The 14647-nt window shown below is 46.4% G+C and overlaps 1 protein-coding gene across 3 annotated transcripts in view; it reads right to left on the reverse strand.

Annotated features, from left to right (window-relative positions):
- Positions 1–13395, reverse strand: part of LOC119457589 (hypoxia-inducible factor 1-alpha) — a 222443-nt gene extending 209048 nt beyond the window's left edge. For 2 of the 3 annotated variants that reach the window (XM_049670257.1, XM_049670258.1), the window contains exon 1: positions 13058–13394. In XM_049670257.1, coding sequence (XP_049526214.1) covers positions 13058–13098 — 41 coding nt within the window. In that variant the 5' untranslated portion in view covers positions 13099–13394. Of the gene's footprint in view, positions 1–13057 lie in introns of all 3 variants that reach the window. The other variant, XM_049670259.1, reaches the window with a different exon arrangement.
- Between the last annotated feature and the right edge of the window lie 1252 nt (positions 13396–14647).

Raw genomic sequence — 14647 nt, forward strand, 5'->3', positions numbered from 1 at the left:
GAATTAATGTCCGCCTCTTCGAGTAATCCAGCTCAATGAGCAGACTTGTGCTGTACGCCACAAGTGATTATTTTTTTATTAATTCTGCTCACGTTAAAAGAAAAAAATTCAATGGCGATGTAGAGGTAAATGCGATATAAATGCGTTACCATTAGGTCGCACCGCTTTGAGGTCCCGGATCCATTATTTACACCGCGTTCACCACACTGCAAAGTGTTGTGAACTCAGGAGCTCCTTCGACACACGTCCTGCCTTTTCGAGGAGCTAAGTGATATATATATATATATATATATATATATATATATATACACCACGTGACCGGCTTCATAGACATACTATTTTTTCACCTTCGACACTCCCTAATGGTAACGCAATAATATAATAAAAGCCCCTCCAGTGTAATTCGTGGACAAAATATGCATAACGCGCACGGACGGCAGAACTGCAATCTTTTTTTCCCCTCTCCCTCTCTCGCTTCGTTTAATTCACGAGTACCGAAAGCTCGTATTTCAGCGCGCTACACTTGTTAGGAATGCTGACTGAAAATTGTGTCACCGCCGTACTAGGGCGACCCTTCGATGTGCGCGCCGAAAAATTGGGGCAGCCACCCGCGCTGTTCAGGAGTTGAACTGGAATCGCAAGGCCGAAGTCCGCGGCAGAGCACTAAGCGAGGCACACTTTCCTGACCACGATATATAGCCTGCGAAACCGCCGCGCGCCACAACCTTCGCGGCACAAAGCGATTGCTCTCGTAATAATGGCTAAAGTTTGCGCCTCGAATATATCCTCCTAATACCCCTTGTACAATACATTGCACATTGCATGCCTTCAACATTTTTTTTTTCTCTCTCGAAATTCACTCGGAAGTGGTTACGCTAAATATCCATTGTGTATCTGAAGTACGGTGCATGTGTAAGTGCGTGCAAAGAAGTGGTTTACTCATATTCTTGTCATCCGCTTTCGAGCAATTTGACAATCAACTGATCTAGACCTGTGTGTCGTCCTAGACGACCGAAAGCAACCTCGAAGTGTGTTTCAAAATCACTGGTATTGCGTGAAAATACTGGACGCGCCGGCAACATGGAAATGTACTACACGTAGTTCCATCTTCACCTCTGCGTTTAAGCAATGAAGTGCAGTTTTTACCATAGCAAGCATGAGGACATGGAGACATACACGGAGACGCAGTTCTTCGCATCTAACCGTGACATTTAGACTTTAAAATTTGTTTTTCAAGTTCATAACATAAAAGCAGACAATAAAAATCACATTGAGGAGCGATTATATCACATAGCTGTGTTCGGGTCTCAGGAGGATGCTCGCCTATTAGCCCCTGTCTGCTCAGCACGGCCAATCGCCATAGGTATAAGAAGTCTGAGAAAAGACATACATTCTTCTTCTTTCTGGGGTTTTACGTGCCAAAACCAGTTCTGATTATGAGGCACGCCGTAGTGGAGGGCTCCGGAATAATTTTGACCACCTGGGGTTCTTTAACGTGCACTAAAACGCAAGCACACGGGCGTTTTTGCATTTCGCCTCCATCGAAATGCGGCCACCGCGGCCGGGATTCGATCCCGAATCCGCAGACATACATATACTCGTATTTTATACGCATACTATGCGCGGCTCGCGTTCCACGAAAACACACGCCTCCTTGAAGCTAACGCATACAATACGGGGAAGCCTTCCTCCAGGACAACAGGGAGGCGTGCCAGTGCTACAAGCAACAGGAGAAATTTAAAGAATGTCACCACCGCCGTTTGCAATGCGAAGACCTCAAGCGAGACAGCTCAATGAAGACTCGCGTAAGCCATGAACATTCTTGAAACGTTTACTATATCTACCTCGCCAAACGATTAGCTTAATCTATCTTGCGAGTGCACCGCTTTCGAATCTCCTCTTAAGATAAATCGTTAGAACATATTCCGATAACCCCGGCGGATAACCCCGACACCGCTAACGGCCTTGTCTGCGAACTCTCAGACGCAGCATTCGCCAGTGACAGAGCAACGAAGCCGCTGCCTGCGTGTTCATTTATATACAGTCGAACCCGGATATATCGAACCCATATATAAGGAATTATTGTGTATAACGAACAGCTGTAAAATCTCCTTGAAATTTTTTGTATAAAATATTTATATTATATATCGAATTAGCTATACATCGAACTTTCATGATCACCTTTAGATTCGAGATACCCGGGCTCGACTGTATACAAAGGCGGGAGCTAAAGCTGAGGAATAATATTTGGCTATTGTAAATAGTATCTTTCCTCCTACACTATAAACTATACTATATACTGTTACGCTAAAGCTACGGCAAGGACGGATAAGAAGGACGGAATGTGACGCCGACGATTTCGACGAGTTTCTGGCCGCCATCGACGACATTCTTTTTCCCGGACCTGGCCACCTTCCGGGAAGAGCAGCGTGACGACCGCAGCCTGGATGCCCTCTTCGCCTCAGCTGCTCAGCCGACAGGTAACAATGGCTTTGTCATCCAAGATGGTCTTCTGCTCTACAGGAAGAATTATGCGGCTGATGGTGCCCGCCTCCTCTTTGTGGTCCCTAAATATTTGAGAACCCATGTGCACCGTGCTATGCACGACGGCTCGACCGCAGGGCACCTGGGTTTCACCGCATTCAGGGCCGATTCTACTGGACTAGTATGCGACGGGATATAGAAAAGTATGTGGCCAGCTGTAACAAGTGCCAGCAATTCAAGCGCCCTAATACTGCTCCGGTCGGACTCCTTCACCCTGTGGCGCCACCATCATCTCCTTTCGAAATGGTTGGAGTGGATCTTCTCGGCCCGTTCCCGCGCTCAACAAACGACAACCGTTGGATTATAGTCTGCGTCGACCATCTCACGCGTCATGCTGAAACCGCAGCGATGCCAACGGCCACGGCTCTTGGATGTTTCGAGCTTCCTCCTGTCCTCCGTTATACTCCGTCGTGGACCCCCTCGTGTTATTGTGAGCGATCGCGGTCGCCAGTTCGTGGCCGACGCAGCCACGCGACCCCGTGTCACCCTCAGACAAATGGTCTCGTCGAGCGCACTAACAGAACTTTGACCAACATGCTTTCGATGTACGTGGATTCCAGGCACAAAAATTGAGATGACATCTTGCCTTTTATGACATACGCCTACAACACCGCAAGGCATGAAACTACAGGCCCTTTCTATCTTCTTTATGTTCGATCACCCCGCAGCTACCTTGACACCATTCCACCTTTTACTTCTCATGCGGACTCTTCTATTGCCCAGACTCTGTCACGCTGAGGAAGCACGCCGCATAGCTTAGCTCCGTACGTTGGCATCCCAGGACCACTCCAAGATCCGCTATACGATTCACGACACAAGAATGTGTCATACGACAAAGGGGACATTGTACGGCTTTGGGCACCACTTCGCAAGCGCGGCCTGTGCCAGAAGTTTCTGGCTCGTTACACCGGGCCTTTCGTCATCACCGATCGCCTAAGTGATGTAACCTACTCGATTGCTCGTCTCGTGTCCAATGGCTACCGGTTTAAGAAGACGCAGCTTGTCATCCACGTGACTCCGAGTGGACGTAACAGTTACTCGCCCAGCGGGCCTAGTCTGCGAAGGGAGGAGTGTTACGCTAAAGCTACGGCAAGGACGGAAGAAGAGGAGAACGAAGTGCGCTCGTCTTGGTAGCGACTCGGTGTCGGCGCGGCCCCTTTTCATCAATTCGTCTGTTAAATAAACGCACCCCATCGTAACAATATAATATGCTATGCTGTACTATAAACTATAACCTTCCTGCTATCCTCTCTGTCATTCTACTCCCCTACCCCCCCACCCCCAATTCACTGCATGACCATGCACCGTTCAGGTGTCAGCAGAGGTACAGCTAATGATGCGAGACAGCCGCAGAGCGCTAAGCAGTAACTTCATTTCCTTTCATTCGCATTTGATAGATAAATGGAACGACTAGCGCATATACTCGTGTAAGAGTATATGCGCAGAGACCCGTCGGGCCTTGGACTGAGGGACCAACCTACCGCCAAAAATCACTAAAAGAAATAAAGTTTGTACTACTATACTACTCGCAGCTGGGCGCGTCTATACTATACTATACTATACTGTCACTGTCACCGCTGCACAGATTCGGTTCGGTATAGCACACTCGTGGATACGGTCATCCTCGGTATCCTCCATGGCGTTATAGATATGACTGTGACGCCAAAGCGTTTAACAAGGGAGGCGATCTTTACGGCATACGTGCTACCTGGGCCGGCTCTCAGTATGCGCCGCCCAGTCACACACTCTCTCACGAACATGAACTTCCGTACAATCTCCAAACGAATATTTTACAACAGATCAACGTGTCGTTATTCATTGTTCTGCGGTCGCTATAAAGCGGCATCTATATACTGAACCCACCCTCCGCGCTGTGCACCGGGTCGCTCCACTTCCCTATGGCAGGAACCCTGCATTTCAGGCCTTTGTTGGTAAAGCTTAGGAAAAAAGAAAATGCACTGCATAAGTCAAAGAGGGGACAATAATTTACAGATTCACAGCAGTGAATTTTCGGTTGTTGGCATGGCATCGTCGCCAATAGGGTATGGCGACGGCAGAGCGGGCCCAGACTGTAAACAACTTACACCCTTAAAAGTGAAAAAAAAAAAGGTGTAAATGTGTCTAACTCACACCCTTGCACCCTTTTTTGGGGTGCGAGGTTGTGACTTATGGGCAGGTTTAAACCCCTTTAGTCCCTTTAAAGGGTGTAACTTTTTTTTACAGCGCAGGGGTCACGTATACTGTAAAGATCGAATTAACACTGTTGCGCAAATTAGGCGACGAAGGGACAGGACTTGGGGCAGAAAACCACACACGACACCTGAGGTGGTTTTCTCGCCCAAGCCCTGTACCTTCGTCGCTTCGCGCAGCAGTGTTAATTATGTCTAACCAACCAACCCACTGCGGAATTTTACTTAATTACTGTAAAGATCACTTTCTTTTTTCACGACAATGTCCGCAGACAGCGCACGTCACGCGCTCATAATCCCAGCGCATGTGCACACAATCTGCGACGCTCTCTTCAGTCTTTATTTTAGTTGTCTTAGTTCTATGCTTTAACATTTTTTTTTCTTTCTAAATCCAATTGGGCTGCAAAGTTGGGGGTGCGGCGCTTACACGAGTGCCTCCCTTAGTCGAGTATATACGGTACTTACTACTACTACTTTTTTATTCCCAGCGCGTGTCTTTTCATCGGCCTCTATCCAACGTATTCACCAAACGGACCTCGGTTCAAAGATCTTCCTTGACTTGCACCGTTATTGCACAGCGCTTCACATCGACTATATCCCCCCCCCCCCCCTCCTTGTTGTGTGTGTGTGTGTGTGCGTGTGTGTAATCCCTATCAAACTTTTGTTATGCTTAAATTGCACACGGTCTTCTTTATCGTTCTTTTTTCTCCCCCTTTTGTCCTTCGTTGGATGCACTTTTCATTGGCCCAAGTGTGGCCAATCCCCCTCGAGGTTATGTGCCAAGTGTTGAGGCCACGACAACCTCGACCGAAGTCAATGCACTTGAAAATTGTTATCATTCCATTATTACTCCGTTATTACTCCACTATTTATACGACGAGGGGGTTCTTTAGACGCGCACCTTCGGTTCATTCGCGAGCAGACCGCCGACAAAACTAGGATACGAAATCTTCGTTCAGACCGCGCCAAGAGCGATGGAACGAAAAATGTTAGGAGTAAGGTTGAGAAACAGGAAAAGATAAAGCGGTGTGAAATAGACCGATAACGTGCACATCCGATATTCTATAGTTGATATTAAGAGAAAAAGAAAATGGAGCTGGGCAGGCCATGTAATGCGAGGGCAGATAACCGGTGGACCATTAGAGTTATAGAAAACCATGACTGACTCCAATATTTTTTTTTCCTTGTCTCTCTTTATCTATTCTTCCCCTTTTCCCCCTCCCAAGTGTAGGGTAGCCAACAGGGCACGTCCTTGGTTAATCTCCCTACCTTTTCCTCTTCGTTTATCTCTCTCTCTCTCTCATGGGTGCCAAGGGAAGGGAAGCGCAGTCAAGGACGCAAGCAAATTAGGTGAGGTGTTGAAATCAAGAAATTTGCAGGCGCAAGTTGGAATCACTGCTAGTGCAAGATAGATGTAATTGGAGATCGCTGGGAGAGGACTTCGTCCTGCAGTTAAAGATAGGCTGATGATGATGACGACGATGAATAGACGCGAAGCGCAGTCTGGTTCACAGCACGAACCACGAATCCGGATCTTCACCCGGTCTGAGCATCGCAAAAGGACACAAGCGCGGCTCGTAATTTGAAGCCACAACCACGAATATCAGACAAATCCACGCAACTAACCATCATGCCCATGCAAGCTGTGGAAACCATATTGCTTCTACAATGGCCTCCGAGATCACCTCAAGCCGTGCGCTATTTTGGAGGCCATATATGGCTCTAGCACTCGCTACACTTTTGTTTTCGAGCAACGGCTACTGGCGATGTGTGGATGCGAAACATCACATGTTAATGTGTGACCAAGTAGAGTTCTTGTTGAATATTCAGTCACATCAAACACTTCTGTGCGGCACATGTTTGTTTAGTCATTACGGCCTCTTAAACACAATTTGGGTGTATCCTTTCATATTTCTTACGTAGGGATATTAAGTATGGATGTTCGATTAGAATATTTTTCCGAGTCGAATTGAATGCGGATGTTAGAGAAAAACAACGTTCGAATATCGAATGGAATATCTAATATTTTCTAAAACAAGTGAAACAAAACTTCCGTTGTCCCTTATGGGACAATTTTTCGACAACTTCGAACAGTGAACTCTTGAATCGAATACAAATCGAATAGCAGACTATTCGATAGTTACAATAGCCTATAAATATATAGAACTCTCCAGCTGGCGCCAGTTTTGGTGTACGGTTAGCATCTTTTGACAAGTGAATTCTATCGTTAAGTAAAAAAAGAAAGCTGCATACATGAGCTCGACGCATGGGGCACGTTCTTTATATCTGACATACGGCAGGCATTGCCGAATCCTGACTGGTAGCTTACCACTGTCATTGAAAAAAAAAAAAAAAAAAAAAAGTGTACAATCGTGGCACTCTACCGGTGCTAACATATGGGGCAGAAACTTGGAGGTTAACAAAGAATCTCGAGAACAAGTTAAGGACCGCACAAAAAGCGATGGAAAGAAAAATGTTAGGCAGGAAGAGAGCGGTGTGGATCAGAGAGCAAACGTGCATAGCGGATATTCTAGATGACATTAAGGGAAAGAAGGTGGAGCTGGGCAGGCCATGTAATGCGTAGGGTATAGATAACCGGTGGACCATTGGAGTTACAGAATGGGTGCCAAGAGAAGGTAAGCGCAGTCGAGGACGGCAGAAAATTAGGTGGGGTGATGAAATTAGGAAATCTGCAGGTGCAAGTTGGAATCAGCTAGCGCAAGACGGGGGTAATTGGAGATCGCTGGGAGATGCCTTCGTCCTGCAGTGGACATAAAAAGAGGCTGATGATGATGATGACATCAAGAATATGTGTCTGCAGTATACTATATTAGACAAAATACTTCTCTTTTTTTTTCTCGGCTAACTTCTCTGTCAAAAATGCATGACGGGGAGGCTTCTGGGGCCACGAACACACTGCCGACACAAGTCGGATGAAAGGATCTATAGAACGGAGGCGGTTGTTCTATACGGTCCGAAATACACGCAGCGGAAAGCGGAAGCCTGAAGCTTCGCCCGGTTCCCGGAATAGATGAGGACGATGCCGTTTTCTCAGCCCCTGATGACGCAAGACCAGTGATGGACAGCATCTGCAGCCAGCCCCGCGCGCAGTGAAGCTATAGCTGAGGCAATTCGAGCCACCATTTCTCCAAGCACTTCCCGTGGTTATGGTTACGTACTATATACGTCGAGTATCCGAGGAATGGGTCGCGTAACAAGAAAGAGGAAGGAATAACTCGAGCCTGGCAGAAACTGGCGGAATGCGGCCAAGCAAAACATTCTCAAACTTAGAATGACGGGTTTAAAAAAGAGAGAGAGAGAGAGAAATATAGAAAACGAGCAATACGGGCTTAACGTGGCGACTCGCGAAACTGCACAGTGAGGTCTATGAGGGACGCCGTAGTCTGGAGAGCTCCGGATTAACTTTGACCACGCTGGTTGCTGTAACGTGCACCCAAAGAACGGTGCATCTTGCCCCGATCGAAACGGTACTATCGAGGTAGGGAGTCGAACCCACGAACCTCGTGCTCAGCAGGAGAATGTCATATATCCGCCGAGCCACCTCGACGAATAAGCAAAATTTACGAGCATCGACGATGTCGCGCACGGCATACTGGATGACAGTTGCCAGCCAGTCGGTCGCACAGAGCGACGATGTCCTTTTGGGAATTTCGCCGCGTCATCGGTGAATTTTGCTCTTATATACATGACTATTTGGCCGATATATACATATACATTTATTTATATACATTATATATACATTTATATATACATACATGGATATATACATATACATTTATACTCTGCCAGACGGGACGAAAGCGCATATACCAAGAAACATGGCAAATCAGTTCTGCGGGACAGTGCGACCCGGAATACTATTTGTATACGCTGTCAAATACCGCCACGTTGGCGTTTTAAGCCAATCAGAGATGCCGCGGCAGACCGGTGAGCCAATCAGAGCTGACAAGATGGCCATTTTGAAATGTGGCGGAATTGCAGTGTCCAGAAACACGCACTCGGTCAAACGTTTATAGACCCCGGTGGATTCGAGCGAACAAGCGGATGTCCTACTGAAAACGAGCCCAAAGCAAGAGGCAGGCCAACGTGGATTGTTTCGACCAAAGAATGTTGTTACAATTGTAACTTCGTAGCTTATACCAGGGTCCTTCAATAGGACCCTGCTTATACTTACACTTCTAGCTTTTTTTTTTAACATTACAGAAAATAATTAAAGCATCGTGATAAAAATGGCTGAAATTTAGCCGCTAAAATTGATTACATTGCCACCTTTCGCTAACCAATCAGGAACAAGTTGAGGTCGCCGCATGTGTCAAATTACAATTTCGTTGATTAAAATACCGCGAACACCAACAAGTCCGAAGAACTGCGACAATCAGGGAGAATACGGGAAACAATACGTAAATTTATGACAAGTACAAACACAAGTGTATATAAATAACAAGTGGAACTGGTCGCTCTACTAAGGAAGAAACGTCGCCCGCTCAATGGGTGGGGGGGTCTAGGTTTTGTGGGTTACAGAGCACGACGCCAGCATTTATAACTAATGAAACTCCGGAGATGACAGGCCGCGACGGCCCAACTCGAGCAAACGTCTCCTTCCGCGAAGCACAGTGCCTTGCGTGGTTTTGAATATCACACAATTATAGTTAGTCCAACGAAACAAAGAAATAAGATACACACTTATTTTGAAGGAGCAATTGCCAAGAGTTGACGCATGCCATTGTTGTCTTTTCAAATTTGGCACGTACGGCGCGAAATTGGTTAAAGTTCGCCGCGGAAACAACACGAAAGGACGTGAACTTCCCCGACAAATTGATAATAAATAATACCGACATGAAAAACGAAACCGAACACTTACTTTTCTACATTTATAATTTAAAATACTTATTTCTCATGTTCTATTACTGTGATCTCCTGTACTCAATATAGAGAGACGTTGGTGTAAGCACTTTGGCCTGTTTATTTTCATTAAGCTGTTATAATATAAGCACGCAACTTTCAACGTTCTTGTTTCATTTACCTGTCCTAAGAGAATGAAATCTTGTCCACTGCCTTTTTTTCTCTAGCTGTCTTTTTTTTTTCCCCCCCATTGCAATATCACCCCAAGAATGTACTATCTCAATGTGTGATACTGTACAGTCTTCGACCTACCAGCGAGATACTTCCTCTAGCACACCATGCAGAGAAAGACAAAACATGAAGGACTTCAATGCTCGACTCATTATTTCCTCAAACAATAACTTTGCACATATGGTTACATACATTAAGGGTGTGGGCAACCAAGATAATATGAAGGCCTGTTGGCCACTGCATTGATTGCATGCCTTCACTAATTTCTCTCTTTAACATCACTGCTCTTGCTCCTCTGACAGTCACCTTGCCATTACAGCTCCCTACACTCCTTTTCCTTGCGCATGCTAAAATGAACAATCATGGGCACCACTTACAGCGTGCTTTCTTTCCACACAGTTCAAAATGACAATAGCCAAATTGAAAAGCACATCTGCTTCATTTGCAAATGAGTTGAATTTTCCATGTGCTCGACCACAGATACCTCACGTGCACAGAAAAAAATGCCACAGCTCATCACTGACTTTGCAGCACCATTGTCATTTGTTAGAGCGTTAGAACAATATTAGAATGAGAAAAGGAGTGATGACAGCTGTCAAATTTACTAAAATTTTACTTCTATAATTACATTATCACAGCCACCTAAGCGGGCTTAATCACTTGCAGCTGGCTCCCAGCTTTTGGATTAGAGATCCAAGGATTCCTTTCTCTCCACCTCTCAGTTCCCCACCGTGAGAGTGATGGAGCAAATATAGAAGTTTTGCTTAACTATTGATTTTTTTTTTTCATTCCTCTGTTTATAAGGGGCAAATTGTTGCTGCTAGCATTAAAGCTTCTGTAATGTATATTTGGAATGACAAAAATTTTAGAGGAAGAAAACGATGGAAACCTTTTACTTTCCCAAAGTGCCGTGTGCACAGTTTTCCTTCTCTGTTTGACTTCCAGCTGAGGTTCGCAACAGCAGGAATTACTGGCTTGCTCAAATTGCCACACTTTCACATGACTCAAGTTGCCAAGAGCCAGCAGAAAAGAGGGAAAAGGGGGCTTTTAAGGTTAACATACATGCAAAAGGAGCCATCAGAATCAAGCTTTTGCTCTGGCCAAAGAAAGCTAATCAAAAGTGTATTTCATTTAGGTCCCAACAAAACAAATGTTTGTTTTATTCAGAACAGTGACTTAGAAGTTACACACGAAAATGTATAATAACACAGATGCAAAAGGAGTCTTCAAAAGCAAGCCTTTGCTCATGCCAAGGAAAGCTAGTCATAAATGTATTTCTTACAAGTTTCAATGAAAAATCCCATTTGTTTCTTTCAGAGCAGTGACTTTGAAGTTACAAATGAATTTGCATAAATGAGAAGCAATAAGCAGTGTGTCAAAGAGCACCAGTGCTTTCGCCTTTGTCTAGGCTGCCCCCTTTGCTACAAGGCTTCAAATTAAGCACTCTGTTTGCTAGAGTCGACAGCTAAAGCATTGCAAGTGTGCTGGCATAAAATTACACTGGAGAAATAAAAACAAACAGGACAGCCAACCACACAGGTTCGCTTTGTGATGTACCTTTGCACTACCTGTAAAATAATGTCGACTCTTCCATTCTCCAAGATTACAGTCTTCATTTAAATGTCGTGTTTATGGTGGTCACATGCTGCTTGCTCCAAAAATATAATGAGTAGCCCTCATGGCCACATTGAAGACACTCAAGGACTCATTCTATTACAGTGTGGTAAGTTCTCACTGCCAATGGGCCAAAGGAGAACACACGAAAGATTTAATCGCAGTGGCGTAGAGCAAAGCATGAAGGACATGGTAGCTTTTTGCATGGTGACAGTTATGCCAGTGAATGTAGTTGACAAGGAAATAATGCTTGCATTGCTGCGTCTTGTCAATGTGTATGCCACACAGGTAAGACATAGAAAAGGAAACGCGTTTCAACCAATGGCGTGACAAGTCATTCTCCTCAGAAATGCATTGTGAGAAGGGTAACTCTCCACATCAAAAATGCCTACTTGACGGACGATTCGTGGAAATGGGTTCAATAACCTTCGCACAGCTGTTTCATTGGCGCGGGGAGTCGCGAAGTGTGAAAGTCCGCAGCTTGAGTGGCATGACGATCTGGCACGCTGAGCGCCCGTCTAGACACATAGTTGGCACTTACGAACTGTGTGCTTGATTAAAGTGTCAAGCGCGGAGAGGCAACGGACATTAAGGTACTACTCCGTGGAGATTTTGAACACTGCGTGTATTTCTGCCCAAGATAAGAACGCTGGAAAGGAAAAAGATGAGATAATTCGACCGTGTCGTACCCAAGGAGAGCAGTTATCTCCAACTTGAACACTTCACACCACACATGGCTCGTAGTACCGGGTGCGAGTGAAGCCACGCTACAAATTAAATAGGGTATGAATGGATCGCGAATAAGGAAACCAAGTGAATAGGCTTCGTTCCACAAAAATATCGCTCATTACGCGTCGCTTCGGAAATCGGGGCTCTCATTAGGGCTCGAGATAACAGCGTCTCACGCAAGAGCTACCCCCACACTCACTCACCCCAGCCGTCTCCGCAAGCTTACGCAACCGTACTGCGGTGCCTCTGTCCTCGTCAGCGAGCAAACATTTTGAATTTCTGACAGGCTGACCGAGGACAGAGGTCGTAAGATGACCGTACCGGGACACCGCGGAGGATATTGCGCAGTCCCGAGGATCCACAGGGCACGGAACTGGAGCGACGTAACAGTCTCGAATTGCGAACGTCCTTGGGAACCGAGGCGACGCATCACTGAGGTACAGGCAGCACAATTTGCCTGCCGAAGCAGGCGGCAAAGCACTCTCAACGATAAGGTCAGTCCGCGAAAGAAACCAGTCACTTGAATCAAGCCGCGGAAGCCGATCACCCGACTCGCGCGCGGCGCTCGCCTTGAGCGCATGACGACAGCCACGGCCGATCGTCGGCCCCTAGATTATGTCACATGCGGTGCACAAACGCACGGCCTGAGACTCTCCGCGCGCGCACATAGACAGCGCGCAGACGCTCTGCAAACAGCTGGTCGGGACGGCCAGTGGTTAGTTATCCAGGAAGTGGCAGCCATCCGACACCAGAGGCTGCGCTGGGACGTCAGAGCGCCGCTGGCGTTGGCGGCAGCTAGCGCAGTCGTGCCCGAAAAAAAATCTCGTCGAGGAATGCGAGCAACTAGCAGCAGAGGTTAGGCCTAGTTAGATGCAGGACAGACTTACCGTCGCTCCTTGGGAGCGCTTGCCGCTTTGGCAGCGCTCATCCTGCTGGCTGGTCGCTTCAGCAGGGCTCGCTGATCGCCAAGGAAGTCGCACGCAGTCTCAGGACACTGCTGAGGATTGCATGCAGATTCCGGGATCTCCACGATTCGGCAAATGTTGGCGACTGACGTAGCACGCCGCAGGAAGAAAACGGGGAACGGTGTCGGTCAATGCAACCGGCACCACAAATCACATCTAAACCAACGCGATCACCACTTGACCACGCAGATTTTCGCTGATGGTTTCGCAGACGACACGACACACGCACAACATCCCCCGGGGAACGTAGTCAGAAAGTAATCCGCGTTTTTCCTCGAGGGCGCGCCACCTGTATATGGTTTCCACCGGATTCCTCGAAAGACAGTGACGCCACTTGGTGGCGGTGGCAAGAACCACGGGCAAGTGAACTGGTTTTTGAAATGCGTATCATGCGCGCGGCAAGCACGTTTTTGGAGTCAGCTTAGTTCCTGTTGCACCGGAGCCGGTTCGTGGCCGATAAAAAAGAGGCGTAGAGCGTGCGCTGCCGGCGAGAAAACAGTGAGACCCCCTGCACGGCGACCATCGTGGTGCTCAACGACTCTTGGCAGAAAACTTCACGTTGCCTCTGTTCCAGGCGCGAACACTGGAAAATGGGGCCGTTTGCGTTACGCACCTGCCACGAGAACAACAAATAGAATTTCCGTTATTAATAACGCGGTCGGCTATTGCAGGAAACAACGAAAAGTCAAGCGGAGCGCTGTACGGAGATTTGTTCATTTTTAATCCTTTAAGATCCTTTAAATATAAATTTAATGAATTACGTTGTTACTCCTTCGATAGCCCTCATTGAAGAGTTTAATTATCATCACAGCAAGCGCAGATGGTAGGTTTCATTCATTTGTTTTCCATCCTTAAATCATCTGCGCGTGAGTGTAACATAGGCCATACCGAGAGTCTCGGAAACGTTAGACAAACTGTGTAAAAAGGGGGTGCAAAATATTGACTTCATTGATAATGTTCATTGATTGTGAGACCTACGGTGATCAACAATCCTCCTCCGACATCAGGATAATTTTGCGTGCTAATTACCTGGCTAATTAGAGAAGATTATTTACACGCCCCTAGCAAAAATAAATGTCATATGACACACATCCAATAATTAATCTCCTATGATCACATGAGAACACACATGAATCGTATGTGTTCTCATTTGGTCACAACTCACAAGAGATTATTAGATATGTGATATATGTGATCTTTTGATAGGGACATCTTTCATTTTTGAATTAAGGTAGTGATTTCCTAGCAAGAAGGTTCTTATCGCAGTCCTAAAACTTTTAATGTCGTCTCTTCACGGAAAGCAGGAATGTGTCACTGTCCCCTTGAACGCTCACGAGTATCCACGAAAACAGTAAAAGCTGTAATTCCAGCCTTGCAGCGAAAGGATTAGCGCTACTTAGGTTCAAGTACACTCCTACAAAAAAATAAAAAATAAATAACTGCCGTCAGTGAAGGCTTTGATAAGCCAGAAAGGTCGCGAAGGTGTAAGACCGGTGCATGGTGACGCCGTCT

Source organism: Dermacentor silvarum, chromosome 7 (assembly GCF_013339745.2).
Source record: "Dermacentor silvarum isolate Dsil-2018 chromosome 7, BIME_Dsil_1.4, whole genome shotgun sequence".
Classification (NCBI taxonomy): domain Eukaryota; kingdom Metazoa; phylum Arthropoda; class Arachnida; order Ixodida; family Ixodidae; genus Dermacentor; species Dermacentor silvarum.